Genomic DNA, 27,808 nt, shown 5'->3' with positions numbered 1-27,808 from the left:
AGTATTCTGCATTGTTGAACCGCTGATATTCACGTCGACTACGCACGTCTTCCCATTTGGGTTGCCACTGAAGAGAGGAATCCGTTCAACCGAAACGAAACTCAACTAGTGAGACTTCGGGGCGCGGCCTGGAAGAACTGGTTTCGTTCAGTCATAGCACTACAGGTAGAGCGCTGAGTTAAACGTTCATAAGTGCACAGGCTTCAGTAATCGTCGCGAGCTCTCCGGGAAGGACACTCACGGGTCCACGGCAGCGATCGGGTTGTCGGAATTATTTTTCTTTGGATAGCCCAAACAGAACAATGTTAACGTTGATCACATCTGTGGTAGCCTTCGTAGCACTTCAGACGTGTAGTGCTCATATTGTCTTAACGTTTCCACCACCGAGAAAATATGCCTTCGATTTTCTTGACAACATCAGGACCAGAGCTCCTTGTGGAGTTCCACGAGGTAAGCTTTCACCTAAATTTACTTGTGTTTTAGCGTTATTGTATGATATTTATATAGATCACTTCACAGTTAGGATATGTAGTTAAGTTTCGTAAGATGCTTTGTCTCATTTTGCTTTTTTATTTTTACTTGAACGCATTGGCGTTTGATGCCGTGAACTCCATTCCACATCGTGGATTATTGGCCTGGTTCTGTTGTTCTCCATCATGATTGTTGGTAATACAGGCGTAAAAGCATACTCATTCACTCATTGGGAAAATCGAAGTTCATAATTCATGACTCAAAATGATGATTTGTGAAATCACTTAAATTTAATACACAAAAACCATGTTTAATACTGTACGTATTTCAGTTCAGCGAAGAATGAACGATATTAGAATATATACTCATTTGATTAGACTCATTTGAAACAGAAATCCATTGTATATTGTGGATCCGAAAACATACGAATAATATTTATGGAGATTTATAAAATCAGGTACAATTTCTCATAGAAAAGATATCTATAAATGTTCGATCGGCATTTTAGAAGTTGTTTAGTCAAAATTGAACAATGAAACTTATGGATGACAACGTCTTGTCTATTGCATTAAGCGACGTTTCGATGTAGAGTAACAGCTTGATAACGATGTTACAATCTACATCGATACGTCGCGTAATGCAATAGACAAGAATTTGTCATACATAAAGTTACGTGTTTCATTTGTAGATACCTATAACATAACAGGGTTTCATAACAGCCTTTCGCCAAGATACTTGTGTTGAAAACCTACATCTGTACGCACGGAGCATATAGACCGGCGATTAACGTTTGCATTGGATTTACCATCATTCAGCTGTAAATACGCGATACCAGGTTGCTGGCTGCCACATTTCGCTCGCCAAGTATTTACAGTGCTCACATTCCGCTGTGATTAGTCGCCATTGGTCCCCACCTTCACAACCACTGACTTCCAGGTATAGACGTGTGTAATATTAGATACTACAGTAAATATACATAGCATTCATGCACAAGTTAACCGCGTGTACAACTTGACCGCGTGTACAACATGCTTGAACTACCACGTCTTAATATCCACGTTATTGCTATATGGTTACAGTTGTTCAATAGAGGTTTAACGGTTACAGTAAGAGTGTTTAAAATACACAATAGAATTAATTATTTAATTAAATGTAAAAAAAACCAAAATCTCTCTGTATTCGTAAGACATATCTATTTAAAGCTGAGTCGATTTATCGTGAACATGTGACAGATAGACAGACAGACAGACAGACAGACAGACATATATACGTCCCAGAACGACTTTTCCAGGAACCATGGCACCTGCTCTAACTCGGGCTTTTGGTTAAATTCATTTACCGAGGAAAACAATGGCATACAGTTAAACAATTAAACAAACTTCGATAAAGCCTCTAGTTCAACCCGTCAAAGTTGGACAAAATGGTGTTTAACTTTTGTTATTTACAAGAATTATCCACGTGTGGATTTTCTACAGTTTCCCATCTTAACAAGGTTTGAACATTTCTGACTGAAGACATGTGACTGCTCTGATATTTATGTTGTATCTCCTCACAATCTCCGTGTGTGCAAAAGCTTTGAATGTAAACATGCCAAAGCTCGGTAATGTTCAAGTTCACGAATGCCCATTTTCACACAACATCCAGTTTAATAAAATGTGTTTTAACTAATGTGCCTTTGGAGATAAAATAGAAAATACGAATATGCATTCTGTGTACATTTTCCTGGACAAATAGGTCACGGCACTCGGTCAATAATTGTCAATATTTGAATATGCTAATCTCCAGCGAGTGGCATAGTTTCTGGACGCTGTTTGGTCAAGGAGAGCGAATACTGTTTTATTACTGAATCCAGGAAGACGTGACAAATAATTCCTTATGGATTCCTGTAGCCTTAATAAATACAGGGATGGTAACACGGCTATATCTGAATCAATTATTATTTCATTAAGTCTCTAACACCGGTGATCCAACCATTTTTATCAATCTTTAAACCCAATGATTATAAACCATTTTCATTAAGTTTATAAACCCAATGATCATTACCATTTATAGAAGTCAACAGACCCAACGATTACAAACCATTTTTATATGTCTTTAGTCCAATGATTATGAACCATTTTCATAAGTTTTTAAACTCAATGTTTTTAAAACCATTTTACAAGTTTATGCACCCGAAGATCATAAGCCATCTACAGAAGTCTATAAATCCAATGGTCATAAACCATTGTCATAGATCTATAAATTCATCACTCACTATAGGTATCTAAAACGTAAAACAATATCCAAGTCTCCATCAAATTAATGGCCTAGTATCTTACTATTGCTTTAAACACTCACAGATAGTGCTGTTTACATCGATATCAATACTGAGGTGCGACGTGCATGATTGTATCACTCATCAGAACAGTGCTTTCTTCATTGACGTCGGGTATTTACCGACGTGAGTGGAGTGGGTAGATACATGCATGAATACCATGAAAAAGCAGCATGTCTAACGTTGTTTAGTGTATTCAATTGCTGGTGTATTCAGTTCATGATCAACCAATCGCCGAGCGCGTCAACCCGGATGCAACACAAATACTGCAAAAGAAACACATATCCATTTCCATTACAATCCATTACAGTTTGGGTGGAGTTTTATTTGAAAAGGAAATATCGTGTTTCCGAGAACATTGTTCTGGAAATCGTTGTTTTAGCTAACAGCTGTACCCACAATACAGGTGTCACGATCATAGCAGGATGCACGACTCAGATGTCCAAACTCGTTAAAATATTGTTGTTATGTACGCTTATCAACTAAATACGTCAAATCATTATCCATCAACAATATTTATTAGTATGACTCGTCCTTGTGTTTAGGATAGACAGAGGGTAGTGTTATGATTCAACTGTCGTCACTACCCAACACCCGTTTTGTCTCTGCGTGATTCAGAAGGAAAAGACAACCGCTGGTATCCCTACTGCGATAGGATAGTAATATTGCTTAAGCAACACTCACTCGCTCGCCTCACTGGTACAATAAGTAGGAAATCATATGATATAAATAAAGGGTAAATGGCAGGTATTAGTAGAAAAGATATGTGATGATTCCAGCCATTAAGGAAGATCTCTGTCATTCCTGACTTTGAAACTTTCCAGGAAGGAGATTTTCTCCCCTTTTCTGTAAATCTTATTGATTCAGCTCATCATACTGGTAATTGATTTTCTTTATTGTTTGTGTATACACTGGCGAAGCGGTCGTCTAGAGGCTATTGACATGTTGTCAACTGACCAAAGTTAGAGTGCAATGGCCCATACCTTCATGTTCAGCCTCTTATGCGAAGCCTACAGTATAAAAAGAAATACGCACCATCGACCGCGTTAATGGGTCAACGACAAATACCAGGTTAACCTCTGAAGCACTGATCCAAAACCAGGTCTACAAAATCAGGCAAGCGGGCGAAAGGGTGAAATGATTATTATAAACTCTAAAGAGCATTAAAACTAAATACAAAATATTTTGACAACTTACATGAATGGCGTCGTGTTTCAGTCTTAAAGACTATTGTCTACCGTCACAAGCCTCTTTTTCAATAAAACAGAATATAAGGAGGAGGTGGCCATGGGGTCGTGTGGTCAGGTGCAAAACGCCCGAGGTCAAACCGCCTGGTTGTGTGATGCATCAGTGGTCACTTAAGTCCTTTGGGCCCTTGACCATCAGCATGGAGCTCATTATACATCATTGTTGATAACACTTCATTTACCGGTAGCCATATGGGGCATTACAATTGTCATTGGTTTCATGGGTGCTAGGGCACGGGAGGCGTCCATTCAGCTAACATCTGATGCTGCTAATTACGTAATACATCGCCTCACGTAACTTTACTCACGGGGTTATAGTATTGTAATGAAAGACCATCTCTCGGTACACAAGTTAAATGTATTGTCTTCGCTTGGGCGGAATGTTATACTGAGTTTATGAGTTGTATGAGAGGAACAGCTGAGTGTTGGTACTGGTCTGTTTGGCACCGACAGTAATAGACACCATCGATCACACAAATACGTGTAAGTTCAAAGAAGGAAAGGTGTTGTATGTGTATCTTCAAAGTGATACGTATACTTATAGGCGTGAATGTCTACCGTATATCTCAATATTGTCTCACAAATACACACATGTAAGACAGCGTATGCCGTATTATATGTAGATATTTGTGACTGATTTGAGCGAAACGCCGATCTGAAACACGTTTTAGAGACATCACGTTTGTTAATATTTCGGTCGACAATGTTTCAAAGCACATTTGCGACGGCAGAAAGAATTGTGTTTTTTCATTTATTATAGTATTAAAGCAAAGCCAATGTTGTGCAAGTATTTGTTTGGAAACGAACAAATGCACTATGAATTACAATGCACAAAATACGGAATTTAAAGCATGAGGAGAACAAGTTAAGGAAAGAAGGATTATGAAAAGAGAGGTAGGACAAATGAGAGAGTGCAGAGTGCTTAATAGGAAAACTCACCATATCAAGTTGTTGGTTTAATCACTTTGAAAAAGACATAATCATTTTCTTTTGAAATCTGGATCACCTTCACCGCCGAAAATATTCATTTGACCGCTTCGTAGCACCACCAGTATCCAGATTTCACCCAAAACCAACAATATTTACAGAAATAAGTAAACAATACGTGCATTAAAAAACAATCGGCGAGGGTTGAAAATACACGTTTTAACAGCTTAAAAGCTGAGGTGTCTATGCATTTGTTTGTGATAGGGACAAGATACACTCACATTATTGCACATATTTGTTAAAAATACTTATTTTATGGTAGTTCATAAAAGCAGGTTTATGGTGTTGTCTGAATCGTAAAACTTCATCAATAGAAACATAATGATTTTTGTCGGGTCTTTTGTTTATCGTTGTCGATGTGTTAAGTGTAAACTGGACACTTAGACAAACATATTTACGAAGAAGAAACAGTCTCTATCTACAACGAGATAGAAAAAAACTCCATAAATATAAATCACCTTAGTAAATTCAGTTTTGAACAGCAGCGTCGGACAAACAACTCTGTGATGATGTCTTATAACTCCTTTCTGGTTGTGTGGGTACATTTAGCGTCACTTATCCTTACTGGTAAAATAATATCAGCTTGGATTAGAGGGGCGTTACTCGTGATCCGCATTTATCAGGTAACACCAGTCGATATGATCTTCTCCCATACCTCGTCGCTGATTGACATCTCAGTCTCAATCAAACTTGGAATCTTCTTCCTTGAGGCGACAGGTAATCAGTTATCAATAACAGCAAGTATGCACGTATCGCCTCGCCACAGATTTGATCACATATCGCCTTAAATCAGTGTTACATTGAACAAGATGCCTCTGGATGCAATCTAACAAGGTATAAAGCTGACAGGTTACCAATTTTACAGGCTGGTAATTGAATGAAGTATATGATAGGCATTTCTTAGATGCTGACGGATGACAGAGTAGGTATAATCTATGGCTAGTTGTCTTTATTATACTGAAGAGCGGGTTTGTATATAGATCCGTATGTCGACTTCAAGCACTGACATGTAAGGTCGCATGTTCCGAATCTTTACATGGAAATACATTTTGTAACTTTCACACACACAAGTACCTTATAAAATCATCCACCAAGACAGTGAGTGAGTGACTGCCAGGCGTTTGGCACTTCAGTGAACTCCACTATAAACGGGCAAATCGGGGATTCGAACCCATATCCATAAGTGTATGACATATTTATGTGTCGATGGTTATACACAGTATCCTAGTGTGATCTCCCCGGTATAGTTGTCATCTCGCTGAAGTATTGGCCACAATAACAAGATATGTACAATGAATACTGGACTTAATTCCCAGACACACCGGCAGAACGAGGCTATGACTGGACGTCAACAATCAATATGTCACTTAATGGCAGGCAGTCTATAAACTGTTCTCTTTAAGCATATGAATATTATCTTGACCTGCGCCTTGCACGAGTGGCTAAAGGTCATGGATGATGAGGTCAATAGATCAGCTGCATAGATAATAACAATAAAGAGACTTACAGAACTGAAAAGTCTTTACGGTTTCGTGGATGCGTGATGTTTGCGTTTCCGTATTAGTTTAAGGTATTCATCATGATGACCATGACGACGACGAAGGACGACGGACTGTTGGATGTGAACAGCTTCAACTAAGCCATGTAATCACTGAGCTTTCTCAGAATATAAAACGTGACCCTATCTTTGAAAGCTGACCCAGTCGTTTATGAAATGTATGGATCGACCGGTCTGTACAATTATATGTCTGGTCCTTTGATAAGCTTGAAACTAGAGTAAAATTAGTTTTTATCGCCATTTGAAGGCAACTATATTTCTCATCACTTTTCTTGCCCAAGAAAATATTTCTCGAGAAAATGTTGAATTTACGTATCATTTGCTATTACAAATATGAGGAAGAATTCTCAGCAATCTATGTTTCAAAGTTTATATGTATATTTAAAAACACTGTCAACATTATAAACACTATATGTTAGCATTGGTTCAGTTTTTAGAGAAAGATACTTCGTCTTATATGTGTGCATCTTATTTCCTTAGGTCTTGGTCCAGAAACTGAGTTTAAAGCAGGATCTGTGATAAATGTCACCTGGCATATGGCGTACCCACACCAGGTAAGTTGATACAACCTTGCTTACAGGTCCTAGTGCATTCACTAACATGCATACAACAATCTAACATGGTATATACACAGGTCCTGCTGCATCGTGCACTAACATGTTTACAATGATAATGATATTGTTGTAGAATTCCTTGAGGTAAACAACAGTTGATATTGATTTTAACCTATCAAATTTGAAGGCACCACTCTGTGTTTCCATACTGACACCTCACCCTACTACGATAAAAGGACCAGTGGTGTCTGATAATCGAGACTGGTTATTCTCTGTCATTAACGTACTGTACCCAAATTAAGTTAATCTCTTGGTAATGATACATTCATCAGTGTGACATAGGCAGATGTTGTTGTATTCAGTACATCTTCCGGAGCTGCTGAGCACACTCTGTGTAACGGGGGAACGCGGTAACCACGACCCTACCCCATTGCCCGAAATATGAACGAACATATCATATAAGAAAAGGTTGAGGGAGATTTAGAATTATATGAAAATATCAACGAACGTTCACACATATTGTAGCCTCATGTCAAGACTTTAATGCGTATAACTTAGTTTATTGATCCTGTACTAGATTATGTTACGATTATCAGAAGGCAGATACCTTTCATCTTTGTGTCACGGCAACCTGAGTAAATAGTTAATCATTAGGATTCTCTTTTTGATAGGTGAAAAGGACTGCACGGATTCCCTCGAGTGACTCGATAATGACACATAACACACAAACTGGTAGACTACTTTGTTCGAAACATTGACGTGTCGTTATGACTAGACACATTCTATATAAAGGACAGAACTTGTTCGGTGACAATGAAACGATTGTTCCCTTCTGTCACGATAAATGTTGACCTTGTGTGCATACAATGTTGCATACTATACTGTGGCATAATGGGGTTGGGAAAAGGGTTGAGAGAGAGTCTAATGTTTCGTGTACTGTCAGATGTTATATACACGGCGTGGTGAAACACGTACATAGGACAATCTAATATAAAGCCGGCCATTTTTGGCATACGGGACACGAAAAAGGACATATAAGATATCCTCGCTGTATGTTTATATGTAACGTTTGACAGAAGATATAGGGCACTAATAATTCCATGTCGGGGAAAAGGCTTGTGTATGCTTTAATAAATGAAGTGACACAACAGATATTGTTCAAAAGTTCAAATGTCCTGTTTGTCGCCTCTTATGTTAAAGATACAAATTAACCCACATCTTCACATGTTCTTCAGAAAGGCTGCGATTATGTTGAGAAATGTGTATGGTTTTCCAGCTGATATCAGAAATAATGTAACGACAAATTCATGAGTGTGTATATCTCCTTCCGTAGATGATCTACCTTCAGTTGTTGGCGTTCCATAGCCCATTTTTATATTGTATTGTCCTCTATAGTTGAATTGTTTTAGATCTAATTACTAGTTTTACATTCTTTGTGATATTCTAGTTGTTTTACTGTCCTTTGTTGACAGGTTTTTATGATATAAATATATTCCTTTCATGTTAAATGTTCTCGTCACGATATGGCTGAAATATTGCCGATGTGACGTTAAATATTAACTCACTCACTCACTCATTCCTTCCGTAGATCATAGGAATTCACTGTGGTCATGCAAGCATATTACCTTTTTTAACTCATTTGTATATTTTATCGACAAAAGGTTGAACTATCCATCACTTACATCTTGTCCCGTTAATCCCGTTATTGTATGAAAACTTCAATTAAATCTATCTAGACAAACATGTGTAAAATATAATTGGCATGAACGATTATCACAGTTGTGAGAGATGATATTATTATATCACGAAGCATATCTACGATGCACTGTGTCTAACCAACTAGGTGTGGTGAGACCTATTGTTCTACCGTGACATCCGCATGAAATGCCATATTTGTCAGTAGCAGTTCCTATATATAATACAGCATCCTTCGGTTATGGCTACTAGCAGCCCGGGTAATACAACACTCATCAATATTAAATCACCCCGATCTGTCTATCGGTATGACACACCTTGTCCCGTCTCATGTCGATGTCACGACGACTTGTATTTATTTATATCTCGTCACGTTTCTGTTTATTCCCCACGTGACCACGCTGTCATCGCTCCTGTGAACTCATTCGTAACTATTCGCCTCTTTCCGTGACATACAGGAATGACACGAGTAGGTACAATTGCTGTGAACTGTATTGAAATGCTTTCATGTTTCTCTGGGATATTACGGATTTACAACTACGTCTCTACAATAGCTGTACCATCTTTAGTCCATCATAATCTGAATTATGAGTCCCTTTGATGTGTGTTGCCTCAGCTCCAGTCGCATGAAATGCACGTTTAGAAATACCAGTGAATGTTCTGCTCAGAATTAGCAGCAAGTAACAGTGTACGTAATGTCTTCGATTCCTGATGATTTAATCATGGAGCAACTCTTCACACAAGTATTGCATCATCCCATCACATTCAAATGCAGCTGGGACGGTCGAGTAGACTAGTCGTTAAAACATTCACTCGTCAGGCGGAAGATCTGGGTTCGAGTCTCCACATGGGGTCAATGTATGAAGCCCATGTCTGGTGCCCCCCGCCTTGATATTGGTAAAATATTGCTAAAAGCGGGATACAACCATACTCACTCACTCACTCACTCACTCACTCACTCACTCAGATGCAGTTCGATACGACATTCTTGAAGCTGAATCGAACATATCACTAAGTGTAGCTTCCCAAGACACCATACAATTAAGCAATGTATATAATTGACGCCTGTGCCTCACATCTCCTGGAGGTGTCATTACACCTGTCAGTATTGTCAATGCATGTTCGGGGTTCCCATGAATGTATAATTATAATTATCTTTGGCAGTATTCTTACAGCAGGTTGTTATTAGAGGGTGTGTCGGACACCGATCCATCAACACGGTGACCATACCTGCAGGACAACAACATTCTCGTGTTCAGACTTATAAGACATGCATTGCATTGCCCATTTTACCAGTTCAGTGTTTATTTAACATGTGGACTGAACTTCAACGGTTGACTTAAGATGCTGCAAATAAAAATTAATGCATAACATAGAGTAAATGTAAAAATATAAATTGCAATAAAACTTAGAGTAAAAGTAAAATACATTTATGATATAAATATATTCTGTTTCATGTTAAATGTAAAAATACATTAATATAAAACTTAGAGCAAAGATAAAAGTAACAATTGATATCGGTATCATAGTAAACACAGCCATAAAACTGTCTCTTTGAGACTGTCAGTAAACAAAGTCTTTGACACTGGATCTGTATCATCATCGTCTTGACAGTCATTATTCATACTATCCATGTTACGTTTAAATTTTACGTTCGACTCATAAGATGTATTCAGAATGTCAACTCAGTAGAAGCTCAGTGTCTTACTAATTCATGATGTGTGATTAGTTGTCCATCTTCTATTATTTATGGTTCGTAACGTGCTTTCATTCAAGCATTGCTAACGAACTACTGAACAGTTCTTCAAATACTCAGTTGGTATTACAAGACGATGTAAGCTGTTCCAGAACTATATTACATATTTTCTCCTTATATTCCTCATCATTTAAATTACTTCCAGAGAAGTATGTGAAGGGTGTACATGTCCACTGGGCCAAGTCAACTGTTTACCTTAATATACCCGTAATAGTCGTACAATTGAAAACAAGATATCACATGATTTGGAAATATGCTCAAAATGCCTACAATAATATTTGAAATGGTTTACTGAGGTCTTCGATGTTGTGCAAACGCTTCCCCGGTAAGGGTTTTCAAGGTGTTTTGACCGAGTTAATGTTAAATAATAATGTCACCTTTTCAGGGAGGGTTTTACCTTCAAATCCTGGACAGTAATGACAGGGAAGTAATGCGCTACCAGGATACTTCCGTTACTGTCCGACCTGGCGGGACGGGATCACAAACAGGTGCAGCAGCGGAACCCGAGACAAACGCAGAGCCGGAATCTTCGCCCAAACCAGAAAGTACACCAGAACCAGAAAGTACACCAGAACCAGCGGGTACGGCAGAACCAGAGGGTACGGCAGAACCAGGGAATTCAACAGGATCCCGAAACAACGTTGGAACCCCAATTGTACTTCTGGGCTACAACGATTCAACGTACGTAATCACCAAGAGAAAGGTCAATGTTGCAGCCATATGTGACTAGTTTTGTATTATGGGAGTTCCAACTTGTTGTCTCAGTACCATTAGGTCCACTGATCATATTCTTCCAAGAATCATTGTTGACATTGACGCATATGTCGAGAAAGATAGTGGTCTAGCATCCCAATCCTCCTTGTAAGAATAATGTAGTGTGGATATGATGTTCTGTCTGAATTCGTGTCAACGAGCGTCAAAGAAGACTCGTTGCACATAGAAGACACTAAGGGTACAACAGAGTGTTCAAGCCTTTGTTCTCTTCAATGTTACCGTTTATAAGAGTAATAAAGACGAGAGTCGAAGATCCTATCATCCACAGTCCCCTAGCTATGGGTTCAAATCCCCGGTTGCCCACACACGTATTTTTTTTTTCGCAACACAATACTCACCCGTGTGTTACGAACTTCTGAAAATCAAGGCTTTCCTGTCCTTGGTGTGGGCTGAAAGTCCATCAATTGCTCGATGTATTGTTGTACCTTTCAGAACCTTGCACTACACTATCACCCTCCCCGACGTTGAGTGTAATGGGTGTACCCTTCGACTGATCAGACAAGCCCAGGAGTGGGGAACGTGTACTAACCAGTATATCTTCTGGAGCTGTGCAGACATCAAAATCATTAAAAGTACGTGGATATGTCGTGGGGGCGTTATCTGTTATTGCATAAATAACATTATCGTCAGTAATTCTTATACTCATTTGGCCAAACACAAACATACCTGGTTATATGATGGGGTATTGACGGACTCGAGTGACCCAATGAGCAGATGAATCCACACATATGCATGTAAAGAGTAGACTCTGACAGGAAATAATAATCACTGTTGAATAGTCTCAGTAAAGTGGAATCCTTAAAAATTGTCTGAGCATTCCTTCAATATCATGATGATACAAATGAAATAAATTTATTAACGTAACTGACTAACTCTGTCAAAATAATCAGAGAATATTTCTCTTAAGATGGGACCCGTAAAGATCCGGGGAAGAACTGGGCCCTTATTATCGAAACGTTCGTAGCCCTAAGAATTCTCAACTTTGATCGTAGCCAATGTGTTAAGAATGGGTTTAAGAAGTTCGTAGAGCTACGAACGTTTCGATAATAGCTAGCCAGTTCTTCAACAACCCATGCATGCCACAATAATCGACTATGCTTGTAGTAAGAGGCGACTAAAGGGATCGATGGTCAGACTCGCTGACTTGGGTGGCACATGGCATCTCTTCCCATTTGCGCAAATCAATGCTCATGGTGTTGATCACTGCATTATCTGGTCGATACCCGATTACCTACAGACCGATTTCTTGCCATACAACTGGAATAGGTTTGAGTGCGGCATTAAACTTAAGTCACTCACTCCCTCACTCTCTTAAGACGGAATTTTGAAGCTAATGTCGCACATGTGTTTGTATTTCAACAATTATTCAACGTACAAGTTCATGTTGTCGGTGGAGACTATGTGCTAGGGATTGATGAATAAGGCATTTATCTGTTTCACGTCATATGCATTTCCACTTAGGCGATGCCGCTGACCCCAAGAGACTTTGTTCTGGGCGAGGAACATGGCAGGATGATCGCTGTTTCTGCAACCGTTTGTACCGAGGGGACCGATGCCAATATAAAGGTACACCTACATGGCCTTCAACCTACAGTAACTTAGTTGAACTAATTCAAACGAATATTTGTTTCTTCTAGATCTACAAAACTTTAAATAAAATAAAAAGGGTGACTGTATCATATTAGCTGGTTCACAGTCAAATTTGTCAGGCGTATGACTACGACCACAAAATATTTTACTGGCGCTTCAAAACATTTATACAATGAACGCTATTGCTATTTATTGCGCTCACAAAATGATGCCGCATAAATCCGAAAACTGACAACCACAGCAAAACCGTCACCTTCTTAGCTCCACGATCTGCGTCAGAGGAATTATATATATCAAACAACTGTCCATGTCTATCCCCAGATGACTGTGAGTCTGCCTCCGACTGTGGCGGAAACGGGGTATGTGAAGACACCCAGGCGACGTCCTACCCTCGGTTCCAGTGTTACTGTGACATAGGATGGTTCGGCAAGAACTGTGAGAAAGGTAAGTCCCATCGCTGTCCGATACCTTGGGAATATTGTGTAACCAGGCTGCACTATGACAGGGATGCATTTATAACCATGAACGTAAACCTTAAGAAATTGGGAAATGAAAAACGATTATTTTAAAACCGATTCTACTCTTTAATGCTGAAAATAGAATGTGTTGGTACATATCACCGATCAGTTCATATCAGCATGTACTGTGTCTCATGGTCATGGTGTCTATCACCGTATACTGTGGTGGTAATTCGTAGCCACATGGAAAGATGAAGTAGTGTCGTTTTCGATTCCCCATTACGAGAGTAATGGTGCTGAAATTGGGCTTTACGTCGTACTTAACAATATATCGCTCATAAGACGACGGGCTTGCGTTTGCATGCGTGGCTGCTTGTACTAGCGCACAGCTAAGCTGGTTTTATAGTGCTAGCTCACTGAGGTACCATGCCACAGTTATAAGCATGATTACCCCAGATACAAAATACCGAACCGACCAGTCCTTGTTTACCCATAAATGAAAGCACCAGACAGGGAAAATAGAAATTATGACATACGTGTGAACAATTCAGATCTACATGTCCACGAATAGCGTATCTGGGTATTCCTTTTCACACAGCTCATGCAATGTCAATACTGCTCAGAACGATATTAAACACTGCTTATCAGTCTTACGTAATTGGAACAATATACTCCAATAACAATCCCGAAATGTAACCTCTCTTCACAGTGTCCTCAGTGAAAAGCAGGACGATCGACTACAGCCAGTACGAGAGGAGAAACCTAAACACTGACTTTGAGTTGTTTTACAGAGAATTACAGGTAAATACACCCTTAAACATCACTGAAACACTACACAGAATGCAGCTATATAAACTATGTCATTGTTTTAATATGACATCATCAACTTTAACCAGATTATGGAACATGTAATATCTGGACTGGACGTGAAACTGGTAATAGTAAAGCCTTAAGTTCCGATTCAAAAGAATAGTACAATGACTCGTATTCAAGGAAGGATATATTTGTAATGTTGATAGACATATTACAAGACGTAAATACGAGAGGATCCTCGTGGCACATACCTGTACTGGTACCTGGTTATTGAGATACATCAGCTATCGCACAAAAAGACGAGCCTCTGTCCGCTTGAAATTAGACACTCGTCCAGTCTGTATATCTGAATGTGTGTTTCTCGAAGCAGTATCGAAACTCTGTCTTATTTTCATGGTGTCCACACTTTTACAGGCTGAGCAAGAAATGGAGGTTGTGATGAGGGTGAAGACTACAACATGGGTTGGCCTGGGTTGGAAACCTACAGGTACAAAAAGTTCGTTATGAGTGTCTGAGTGGGATGTGTTAACAAATGTCGCCAATGTAAAGTCTTGGCCAAACAATCCAGTGACTGATAGTAGGATCACCAGGTCTAGGAACTATGACACTGTTGCCTCTTACACAGAGGTTAAGTCAAGTTATCTTTTGGATAACTGTAGCAGCCAAGATATTGGTAACTGAGGGTTGTGTTATGACGATTAGAAATTACAAGATTGCTTATGTTGAAAAAATATCCAACATAATACAAGAGCATCATCCGTTCTCTAATCTGAACACGGAACTATATATTCTAGTATCGTTATTTCAGATTTTCGATCCGGGTGTCAGATGTTCCCAGCTTTGCCTGCTTTACCAACTCCTAAACCAGAAGGGACTAGTGAGCCAGAGTCTACAGCGGAACCGGAGACCAGAGCTGAACCAGAGGCCACAGCCGAACCGGAAACCACAGCGGAACCGGAGACCAGAGCTGAGCCAGAAACCACAGCAGAACCGGGTACCAGAGCTGAGCCAGAGACCACAGCTGAGCCAGGGAGCAATTCTGAACCTGAACCTGAACCTGAAGGATCAGGTAACAGAGCATCATCATCATGTTATCTGCTGTCTGGTCCAGCTAATGGACGAAGTGCAGCAGGCAGACCACTGCCGCAGCCGGAGGGTTCAGCAGAACCAGAGCATACAGCAAAACCAGAGGGCACAGCTGAACCAGAGACCACAGCAGAACCAGAAACCAGACCAGAACCAGAGACCACAGCAGAACCTGAGACCACAGCAGAACCTGAGACCAAAGCAGAACCGGAGACCACAGCAGAACCAGGGACTGCAGCAGAACCGGAGACTACAGCTGAACCAAACGCTGAAGGCGAACCTAGCCCTGGTGGAGGAGGAGTTGGCATCCCAGGGACAATTTCTAGTGATAAGCAAGGAGGTACGATCGAAGCACCGGAAGCATGGAGATAAGTCTGTTTATATGAATGAGACGAAAGCGAGCAAGGATTTGGAAGAAAAGAATGCTAGCAAGCAACAAGTGTTGTTGCATATTAGCAATGCTTAACTAATTAATTACAAAGACAGGATGTTTTCATGCATGGTCTACTGAACATATAATAATTCTTACAATGTCCAAACAACCTTAATCTAACTTCTTGGTGTGTGTACTAATACACATTATGTTCATCTAGCCCGCACCCATCCAATGGACTGCACGGATATGGTGATCGGGTCTGCCCGAGGATTGAGGAGCAGGGTGGGAGACTATTACACCAGGGACAGGTCCACCCCTCAGCATGATGACTTCTATGGTGGAACTAACAGTCTCACAGCTGCCCTCGGCTTTGAGGAGAATGGTTACACTGTTATACTGTTCAGGAAGAAGATCACAGGTGGGTTCATTGCGAACGTCGTAAAGATGCAATGAATGAAAATTGTCTGAATTTTGTGTTACATAGCTGATGATAGTCTATCGCCCTGCTGTTTCAGTTCCTTCAGTCGTAATCATCGTTGTAGTTAGTCAATCGTAGTCTGTTTTGAGAAAAAAGGGACAAGATCAGTTTATTTTTTTCATTTGCAGATGTTAAGAGTTGGTTAGCTTAATATTTCAATATCTTTTTCAGCCACTGAACGTGCTGACTATAGTTTCGATCCTGCCCCCATGACTGTGATTTGGGCCAAAGGTCAAGACAGCGCCAACTTGATTCATACACCGAGATCTGGCATCGAGGCTGGGACAGCGTCCAATACTATGTATTACCATGACGATGAGCTCAAGTACCACGGTCACAGACCCAACAGAGGCACAGCAACCATCAACTTCAGGGGTACGTCATAGAGTAGACATATGTATTCTAGGATGACCTGGAAAGCCATATGTCAATGTTATTTGCACCAGATGGTCCGAACATATCATGTATTGACGTTATTTGCACCAGTTGGTCCAAGAACGGCATGTATTAACGTTATTTGCACCATTTGGTCCGAAAATGTCATGTGTAATCGTTATTTGAACCAGCTGAACTTAGAACGTCCCGTGTTAACGTTAGTTGAGACAGCTGGTCCAAGGACGTTATGTAACATCAACAATGTTGATGGGTATATATCATAAAATAAGCATGCATAAATACTTACATAAAGCGGTAATGTCTTTTGTGATAGTACTAGAATCTTGGGGTACCTTGCAGAAGACACTTACAAAAGGAATACAATTTTCACCTATGGTGCACAAAAGATACAATTTATTGTCTGGGGAAGGTTTTGATAGCTACAGTCCTTATGTCTACACAAACCATTCTTCCAATCCACAAAGTATTCGTAGCTCGATACTGTGTCACTAGCTTACAAAGGACGTAGTGCTACAGTTCAAGAAACCAGCCAGAGTAGATCGTCGGTATGCAAAAAGACTATAAAGCTTCTTGTGACATTGCAGAACGAGCTGCGACTCCCACAGGATGTACTGGTCAATGGCCAGCCACGTGCAACAACTGCCCCTACCAGGTGACATGGGTCGTGGACGTGGCCAACGACATGGTCAACTTCACTGTCACCGCCAGACTGAATGGAGAGAAGAAGTGGATAGGTCTCGGGTTCTCACCCACTGGGAGAATGGTAGGTGGTTTCCCTTAAAATTATGGAAATTAAAAGCTTCCGTATTTCTTCGTGGACGTGCATATTTGTTAGTAGTAAGACGGACCTATGATGGCCCTCTGGGAGCAGAAAGCAGTTTATTTCAATTTCGTTGTAGTTGTGCTTTATAGTTATTGGGTTGCTGTGAAACGGCATATACCTAGGATATTATCAGTCCAAAGCATTATTAGAATATTAAGAAAGAGAGTTTTTGTAGATGTCAACCTCCTCATCATTGAGACTGAATAAGGATATACTCCAAAACGCTGTGTTCCTGATAATAAAGACGATGACACCCACAGACATTATCTTCATTACATGTATGACTTCTGTTTAGTCTCTCGATGTCTATATACTGCAAGATGCCTCTACTAAACATTAAGCTTCCACTTTATACAGTCGTTCGTGTCTTTCTATCTAAAACCTGGGCAGATGGGATAGCCTACAGCTTGACAAATATTAGATGAGCCACAAAATGACAAATGATCCCACTTTGTATATATGGGAACGACCTCCAGAACATTTGAAACAAGAGGGAAACGGGTTGTCGTCTAAATACTGAAAAGTTCAATTTCAAGTTCAATCGTGTTTTGATTGTTATATCATACTACTGGACACGTATTAAACAGAAGCGACATTGAGTTCACGCCACGGTCAGCGTGTATTGCACGTGCTTAATCCCCCATCTACCTCATGTACCTGTAGCAACCAGGTGTATTCATCTACATTCCCAGCCCCGCCTACTTGTCACAAACCCGTTCACTGCGCAGACTCGTCTAATACGTGTCAAGCAGCTGTGGTTAGAGAGTTCGCTAGTCACGCCGAAGGTCCGATTTCGATTCACCATATTGGTAAATGCTTGAAGCCCATTTCCGGTGTCCCCGCCATGATACTGCATGAATATTGCCATTATTGCTAACTCACTCACTTTCTTACACTTTGTTAGTGAAGTAACTGACACAGTAACTCCTGCCAATACATGTGAAAATCTCAAAACATGATCATCTGCAGGCATCATCCGACGCTGTGATTGGATGGGTGGATGGTTCCACAACTCACATCTCGGACAGGTATGTACATGTTACCAGACTTTTACAGGTGTGAAGCCAGGTGTGAAACAAGAGTGCTACATCTCGCGCAATCTAACCTGATCCATGTTTCCAGTGAGGTATATAACTAGCTTGATATCTCATACATGAACGTACCTTGGGTGGTGTACCTGAGGCAAGTATGTAATAAGTTGGATGGAAAAGGATACTTAGTTACTAAGCTAGATTCATATGTATCTCACTCTGGTAGATAGGCCTACGTGACATCTTAGGATGGTGTGATATACCAAGCAGGTATCAAGCAGGTATGCAGTCAAATAGTAACATTTATCACTGCAGTCGCGTCTGGTATCTAAACTCCAAGCGTGGTATAATATACGGAATGTGAACACTGCCATTCTCCATGTCTTGCATGTATTTATGAATATAGCTTTGTCTAGCTGGCGAGAACAAACGTGTCAAAACTGATATGATGGCTCCTCATAAAAAGTTTTGTATTTATTTTCGGACAAGCAAGAGAAATTTTGTATTTTGTTGTCGTATTGAAGGCACATTGCCTTCTCATGCCGCTACGTACATTACTATTCCGTCTTTGGAAGCTTTCCGATACATTTTCACCTCCCCGGGGAACATACATCCACGCCGCCTGTTAGACGCAATGAACTAACACTCATATGGTCAGCACATCCTTGCGTGGTACCCATTTTACAGCTGGCTGAACTGGGGCGGGCCAATGTGTGTTTAAGTATCTTCTCCAAGGATACCGCCCAAATGGGCCCACATCGGGACCCGAACCTAGTTCTTTGCTAAAATATAGTTTATTTCCAGGTTCATCACCGGGTATAGTCCTCCTCAAATTGACACAGTAGAGAACTTGATGGGCACATCAGGAAAGGTCACCAATGGAGTTACTGAGATTAAGTTCTCCCGGAAAAGAAACACCGGTCAGACCCAGGATTTCACCTTCACAGACACCGGCGACGGGTGTCCCTTCTTGTTGTTCCCCGTAGGTGGAGGATACGATCCAACAACCCGGGGCATCTCCCAACACGCAGCTACGCCCCAGGTGTCCGCTCAGAGAATCTGTTTCAGCAGTACATGTGCAAGAGATGGAGGTATAAGCGCAAACTTGCCTATGGTTGTTGAACAATTTCTGTTCTTGGTCATATGTCAAAAGTCACGTGGTGCGGCGGCCATATTGGACTGAAGATGTTTTAAGGAAATTTAAGGCTTGATTCGACCAAATCATCATATCAAACATCATGAGATGATTGCTGGGTTTACAGTAACATTGCAAACGTAGTCCAAATCATAACCTTGTGATAGTTATATGAACAATTCACCATCGAATTACGTCTTTTGTCTTTAATAACGATCAAATATGGAGGCATATTTAATTTTGCCTATCAGTGGAGCAAGTGTCACATTATCGGGGTATCTATGTGGAGAATGGAGGAGATTTGGGATAAAGAAGGATTCCTTCATTGATCTTTCTTGGTGGTCATTTCGATTCCAGGCTTTGAGCATCAACATCAATTTCTATCGATGACAGTTTTGATTGTTTGTTCTGTCTTACACTTCATAGTTTCCGTTACGGATCTAAGTCTTACACTCCGACCACTTTGATTTAAGGTTCTCAACCAACACTCATGATTGTGGCTTCCCTTCGCTTCCCCAATCTGCAGTATAATTCAGCATACCGCAACAAGCTCTCCGCTGAATATATGAATCTGAAGAATCAGTTGCAGGAGGCGGTAAGCAAATTATCATGTTGGCAGTATAGGTAATGGGGATAAAGTATGCCTATTTTATGGTTGGTTTTGACAAATGAACATGTAGTATGCATATTGGCATATGCAAGCTTTTTTATTATTCGAATGTTGTAAATCTATATGTTGATATTGCTGATCGCCCCCTTCCCATGTTAACGAGTGATTGAGTGAGTTTAGTTTATGGCGCACTCAGCAATATTCCGGCTTTATGGTGGCTGTCTGTAAATAATCGAGTCTCAACAAGAGCTGTTAATCCAGTGATCAACAGCATTAGCATCGACATGTGAAACCGATGACATGTGTCGACCAAGTCAGCGAACCTGACCACCAGATCCCGTTAGTCGTCTCATACGACAAACATGGATTACTGAAGGCCAGTATTCTAACCCATACCTTCACGGGTTTAATGTTGATGAAGACAATGAGATAGGCACGAGCTATAGACAGTGGCAATGTATTAAATCCCGGCGATGCAAACTGAACAGAATCTTGAATGAGAGACTATAAACTGTACATTCACTGTCGGAATGACGTGCTGTTTGATGCCGCTTGTGCCGTTCCTTGTGATGTTCTGTAAGCTAGAATAGTTCCCGTTTGGCGGAGCTAAGACTCCATGATTAATGTACGAGTCCGGACGAGGAGTATTTTACTAAACCATAAGGAATTTTCTAGTCACAATACAACAGAACACTATAACACTCTCGAACAGAACATTCCCAGTGCCTGTATGTTTGTATCCTGTACTTATTGAGGAGTTTAAATAAATACATATTACTACTTTTCAGATAAGTCGGCTCAATAAACCTGCATCTATAAAAGCAATAAATGTCATCAATCTCAGGTAAGTCAGAATGATTTGATGTAATTAGCATTTTCAAATATAGCGATATCTGACTTTGTTGTGAATGAAATTCTGAAAAAGACCTGTCTGGAACATGTAGTCACAGGATCACGTTGTCCTCTGCCAAGCACAAACAAGAAGTATTCAGAAAGCTGAAACTCTAGACTGATATCTATGTCAATATATTTGCTCGTAATGTTGTTTTGGATATATACCTAAGATACTGACTAAATGTTAACATATGCCTTTAATGGCATCATCAATATCAATCCATTATTTTATCAAAGATTAGGCGATGTTAGTGCTTGTGGGGTTACACCATTGTTACAGCAATATCACTTAGCAACAGAATTAGGTTACCACTCTACATGGAGGAAATGAACCCGGGTCTCTAGAATGACAGGACAAAGCTAATACCATTACCTACCCATCTGTGTTTTCACTATTGGGGTGACGAGGGCAGTTGTTAGTGTTATCCATCAGTCTTCTAACTACGACCAGAATAAAGCTGAGATATTGGTGACTAAGAATGAATGTTTCAAATGCACATATATATTCTCCTTCAGGCAGGGGAGTGTCATTGCTGACTTTCAAGTAACACCCTCATCTGGTACAATAACTGAACAAGCGCTGAAAGACGATACCAAATCGTTCTTCCAGTCTGTTCAATCCAGCGGCTCTTTGGGAAACGTAGTTGTGGATCCAGGTTATCTGAAGATCACTAATCCTGCAGACACAGGTTCGTTGAACATTCCTAGTGTAGACCGAAACATGTATTTAACCGTACGTCAGACTCTGCATGAGTTCAGAGCTATTCATGACCTTCCTATCGGGTGTATGAACTGAGATAAGGCTACGCGGGGTAAAGGAAAGGCATCAGTGTGTGTCATTATTTGATAGCAGCTAAACAAATCCAGCAAGAAATCATTATGCCTTTTCGATTGTGATGTACTATGTTACATTTGTGGTTTTGAACTTTGCGGGGTTTTGTTATAATTTTTTATCAAATTAAACTATAGTGAATACATTTTCTTACCCAGTGCTTTATTGAGAATAATACAAACACGATAACTGTTGCAAAATGAGCGTGTTAATACCCCTAGCCATGAAGCAATAACGACATGTGTAATATTTACATTGATCTGCTGTAGATATTGTCTTTTGTGTTGAGGCTGAAGACATTTTACAAGAATATTTCACTACAATGAAAACATTTGAAATCGATCGTCTAAACGTCTTATCGGTGACATACCTACAAGAGTTTTAACACCGCTTTACTCGTAATTAATATAATATTGTTAATATATATTATATAGCCGCACTCACCGAATCTGTACCTTTATTCCGTTTAACAGATGATGATATGGATCATCACATGAAACTCACCACCCTTGAAAAGGTTGTCATCGGCGTCAGCGTTGCTTTTATCGTCATCGGCATCGTCGTGTGCATCTGTAAGATCAAGGAGATGAGAAGCATGAAGTCGTCTTCGGTAAGCAGTGTTGTCTTATATCAGATAATAACATGACGGAAAACCAGCTTTTGCAATTCCCCTATGAAATGACAAGACTAGTACTGAGACTGGTCTGTGTTGCGTTACAGAACCCATTCATCTGAAAAATAGCAGTTATTGTAATTATATTTATAATTTATAATTCTATTTATAATTATAAGCTTCATGGGTCGTTGTGTTTGACATGACTGCATCAGTTTGTGATATGCGCTCTTAGCGTATTAGATTATCGCCCTAGCTCTTCGGCGGATCCTTGCCTGTTTCATTCACCGAATCACTGACTTTAAGCATCTGAACTGCACTTAAGCTTGTTTTATGAGCATTGAGGACGCCACAGTTTTGTTCCAGCATTGTCTCCTTTTCTTCCGTTTTATTGTAGAATTTAGAATTTTAAATTTATGCAAAAATTTCAAACAAACGACTTTAAGTGCGGTCAAGAGTCTGTTGTCCTAATCATTGGCATACTGGAGGGATGTTTATTAACTGAAGGTGCACTATGTGATTGAAGAAATATTGTACCCTATATGAAGGCCTTACTAAAATATATAATCAAAACTTGGGAAGAGGAGTTGATCATATGCGTTGTCAAACACACGTAATTCAGAAAGTGATCATACTTGATAAGATGGCATTAATTGTAGCAATAATAAGTTTATTAATCGGATACATGTTGTGATTTTTAACGGGACTGAGTTACATTCATATTCTCCTGTAATTAGAATGATAAGACACTGTAACGAGAGATTAAGAAAGGATAACCATCTAAATACAGTGAGTGTTTTCAAAATGATAGCGATCTTTGAAACCATAGTTAGTACATCGTGGGCTCTTACCCACGTGTAGTGCAGTAGATTACAGTATTCCCCCGAACTATTACATTAAACGAATAAAGACACACCCCTAGTCATGAGAGATCGTTGACAATGATTATTACTATGTTTGTTCCCAGAGTATCAGTTCAATCATTCAAAGGTTCAAAGTAAATATTTGGTCAATCAATTATTGATGCGGATACACCATCTTGACTGAGTAAAGAAAAACAATTTCAACATGAATATGTCAGAACATTGCGGTGATAAATTTGAGCAGCTTTCTTCTGTTAGCCCGCCTTCCTTCTGTTAGTCCACCTTCCTTATGTTATGAAGCATTATGTAGCCCACATTTCTTCTGTTAGCCCGCCTTCTTTAGATTATTTAGCATTATGTAGCCCACCTTCCTTATGTTAGCCCACCTTCTTTATGTTAGCCCACATTCCTTCTGTTAGCCTCCCTTCCTTTTGTCAGCCCGCCTTTCTTTTGTCAGCCCGCCTTCCTTATGTTAGATTGTCTTCCTTATGTTACCCTGCCTTCTTTATGTTACCCTGCCTTCCTTATGTTACCCTGCTTTCCTTAATTTAGGCCAACTTCTTCATGGTGCCCACCTTCCTTATGTTAGTCCATTAAAACTTCTACTGCATCACAGGGTAATGTAGAATAATGGAATTATTAAATCAACAACCGTATTCTCTTCTCCTAAACAAACGGTTTTGTGGAAGATTCGCATTAATGAATGTGCAAAAGTAATGATGGCTACTTGTCTCACTATTCACCATCACAGCTGGCAAATGACAACTTTGCATTCGAAAATGGATCATACGAGTTTTATAGAAGCAAGAAGGACCAAGCAGTCAACACTAGCGAACACCAAGTAAAGTTGTTTTGGTAAAATCGGAGCTTTGTCCCATCATTCTGTTTATTGTTTGGCGTGGTCCTCTTGCAACTCTTGTATTGTGCTTTGTCTTCACGAATGTTAATATAATATTCCAATTTTATTTCTTCATTATTGCATGTTGTTTTTTGGTTATGAAGGTGAGGGTTACACAGGGATGGGATTTGTCTTGGCTAAACATTGACGGGGAAACGACTTTTGAATATATTCAACTTTATGAGTTTCGTATACATTTTCAGTTTGTTCATTCGCTGTTTGCTTCATGTATTTTGCTTTGGTCCTATATTTTACTATTTTGGATTTTTTTTAGTCCATTCATTACATAACATTCAGGTAGCATATCTGTATGTGATTAATAGTGCAGTATCGAAATGTGGTCCCCTGGAATACCTCCAGTGCCTCGTGTACCCCCAAGATGTAACTTACAATAAACGATTTCATAAAGCGAAGATACAATGAGGCAGTAATAAAACCAAAGACATTTTGGCCACACTCAGCAATATTCCAGCTGGACCAGACTATCCATTGACCAACGACATAAGCATCGATCTACGCCACTGAGACACGATGACATGTGTCAACCATGTCAGCGAGTCTGACCACTCGATCCCGTTTGTCGCCTCTTACGACAAGTGTGGGTTACTGAAGAAAAAGGAGGCTAAATGGTCACATAGCCTTTTCAGAAGACCGGAAATGGATGTGAAGGAGAACAACATATATGACGTTAACGAGATCCTTGTTAATAGGACAAAAATACTATACAGTATTCTTTTAAGTTGGATTTGCACAGTACGAATTAGATAATACAACACAAACAATTAACTGATTTGGGTTAGCAGGGACGGCTATAGTTATTTTTTTGCTCACCAAATCCTAAAGAGAAAGTAAAACTTGAACTGTTGTTGACAACTTCAGGAATAATATTTTGGCATTTGCATATCCTCAATCATTTGCATATTGGTCCCGCTATCACTTTGCCAAAGCAGCTGTTATGTTCTTGTACACTCTCCTTACTCGTGAACTTCGCTTTTTATTACAAGCTTATTAAACATATTTGCCTGCCTGTGTATTTGTTTGTTGGTGGCGATCTATATGTACCTCTGTGTGATTTTTCAGTTGCCATGATAAGAACCCATGATAAGAATTTAATTCAATTTGGAATCACGTGAGGTGCGGTCTCTTGATACCATGTTGTGTCACTGTCCTTATTTTTTTGTAAAACAGATGCCTCAACAGATGACTAAAAAGGCGCCCCAACTTCAGTTTTATAACCAAAACAGAATGAGCCAAGATTTCGACAAAAATGCCGACCCTGAAAAAATGATTCGGTAAACGATTCTAAAATTCATCGCATTGTGTGAAGCCGCGCTTTCAGAATAAGTAGCTCTAATGACGTTACTACTATGCAAGCATTTCTCACGAATAAAGGTGTGAAGTTTGTATTAACGCTTGATTAACCTCTGAACAAACAGCTATATACTCACCTTTTGAACTCTGATACTCAACCATCTGGTCCTACAGTGGCGAGTTGTCTGTGAGGGATGGTGTAGGCAGTAACAGAGTTGTGTAGCAGTGATAATATGTGAATGGGTATTGGGTGGTAATGGTGTGTATTCGAAATGGTGTGGTGAGTTGTGAGTTACTGACAACAGAGTGTGTATGTGGCAGCTATCCCTGTGTTATAACATAAGTCACTAACTAATCACACAATGCCCTAATCATGATTAGCTGTACCCTTGTGATAGCTGGAAGTATACTTGCTCGGACTTCCATGAAAGCATTGACAAAATTCAAAAGACAAGGTGTTCGTGAACAGTATTTACGTCAGCTTCACGTACCATGCGTGTGACACAAAGGCCAAACGAGCTGCATCCCAACAGTACAGTATAGGTATAACTCATGGTTCGAATTCCAGATTTAACAATTAAAGTTATTGATATTTCTTGATTTGTAAAAAAATAACCATGTCCTACACAACAAAAATCCAGCAATACGCTGTTGTAGAGCAGAAATAATTAAAGCAGCGTTGAACAATTCAGACTTACTAACGCACACAAAAATATAACTTACAGTTTCAAAGAGCCACTTTTAAGCAGATACATGAGCGTTATAAAGATAGTTATGGGCAGCACAAGGTCATCTATGTTAATGTAAAAGACACACACTCAGAAACATGACACTATGTCAGTTATCATTGTGGTGCTAATGCATTTTCCGTGTGTACAAGAACATACATGTGTAAATCCATGAATAGCCAAATATTCACAATAGCCACTATTCAAATTATTATCTATACGTTTACATTTTCTCATATATATGATTTTCACAGAGTTTAGAGAAGCTTCACAACGGCAGTAACAGTGGCAACGGCAGCAACGGAAGTCAATTACGTCATGGGAATGAAAAACATAGATACAGTCCAACCGGAAGTACAAATACGAACTCATCGCGCATGACGTATGACCAGTTCCTCCACTCTGTAGCCCGTGAGAAGTCGGGGTACCCTAGCGGCCATGGGAACAAGATGTACGATGTTTATGTGCCTTAAACTGTAGAAGTGTAACAACGTATGTCATGCATATTTTGAACGAAATTCTAAATTACTTCAAGAATATGTATGACACCTATCGGTGGAAACAATAATGATGAACATCACTGTTTACAGCTTCCATAACCATCTATAGGTGTGCATATATGTCGATGACGTCCAAAATGAAACATGAAATGATGGTGTTTTTGTTTTGTTAAAGGAATGTGTTGGATGCAGGTATCGTAAATATGAAAGTTAACTTTTTCAGTATTTCGGCAACAAACATAAAAGTAATACTTTCTCTTGTTTGGAGGTTTATGGAGCTTTGCATACTTTGTACTCTTTAACAAAATCACTTTGTTATCTTCTGCTTTTTGTGTTTAGGAATGAAGTATGTTATATGTACAGTTGTATCACTTGTTCAAGGACGTATATGACCACCTATAAGAACCATCTAAGCAATACGCATGTGAACATAAATTCAAATAATACATAAACATACTTTAGGATATAACTGAATCAAAAATGATAGAAAGATCTGCTCACTAAATTCATTCAATACCAACATTACCATCAATATGTAGCTCAAGATTATATGTGCATGTTTTGTCTGTTTTGTGCAATGGTATTTTACCATCAGGTAATAAGAAATCCATTTGTGTTTTTGTAATTGCAACCAAATTATTTTGACCATGAGCGCTGGTCGCTGCTGCATTGTTGCTGAGTAGTGAGACTCTCACTTGTTAATGCCATAGCCTGAGAACTACACAAGTTCTCAGACATTTAGGGGACAATGAAAACTTTTTAAAGGAATTATATTTCGATTCAGCTTTTTACAGTGTTCTTAGAATCCGCATACACATATTTATATGATTTTGTTTTACCTTCTATGAAGAATGGCTGATGTTGTATATATTCACTGATATAGGTGATGTAATTGAATAAGATCTACGTAACCGATGTCCCAGCTACTAAGGAGATAATGTACCTTTATATGATATACCTTTAAATGTTTGTTTTGTCCATTAAAACAATAAACGCTTATTTTATTGATATGATTTT

General features: G+C 39.5%; 1 protein-coding gene across 2 annotated transcripts; it reads left to right on the top strand.

Annotated features, from left to right (window-relative positions):
- LOC137290213 (uncharacterized) lies at positions 1-27,799 on the top strand. Of its 2 annotated transcripts, XM_067820952.1 has the most exons (20): positions 108-450; positions 7,058-7,131; positions 10,968-11,263; positions 11,789-11,928; positions 12,818-12,922; positions 13,268-13,390; positions 14,114-14,205; positions 14,632-14,704; positions 15,026-15,643; positions 15,897-16,097; positions 16,329-16,532; positions 17,138-17,316; positions 18,346-18,404; positions 19,212-19,498; positions 20,016-20,137; positions 20,941-20,996; positions 21,563-21,735; positions 22,352-22,488; positions 25,441-25,544; positions 26,546-27,799. In XM_067820952.1, the coding sequence occupies exons 1-20, from the start codon at positions 303-305 to the stop codon at positions 26,550-26,552; spliced, it is 3,198 nt and encodes a 1,065-aa protein (XP_067677053.1). In that variant the 5' UTR covers positions 108-302; the 3' UTR covers positions 26,553-27,799. The 2 variants fall into 2 exon arrangements, with proteins under 2 accessions (XP_067677052.1, XP_067677053.1); XM_067820951.1 differs by lacking the exon at positions 25,441-25,544 and having other exon boundaries at positions 1-450.
- Positions 27,800-27,808: the final 9 nt, after the last annotated feature.

The sequence above is a fragment of the Haliotis asinina genome, chromosome 7, assembly GCF_037392515.1.
Source record: "Haliotis asinina isolate JCU_RB_2024 chromosome 7, JCU_Hal_asi_v2, whole genome shotgun sequence".
Taxonomy (NCBI): Eukaryota; Metazoa; Mollusca; class Gastropoda; order Lepetellida; family Haliotidae; genus Haliotis; species Haliotis asinina.
Note: the sequence above shows the minus strand (reverse complement) of the source record. Positions and strands in the feature narration are given on the sequence as shown.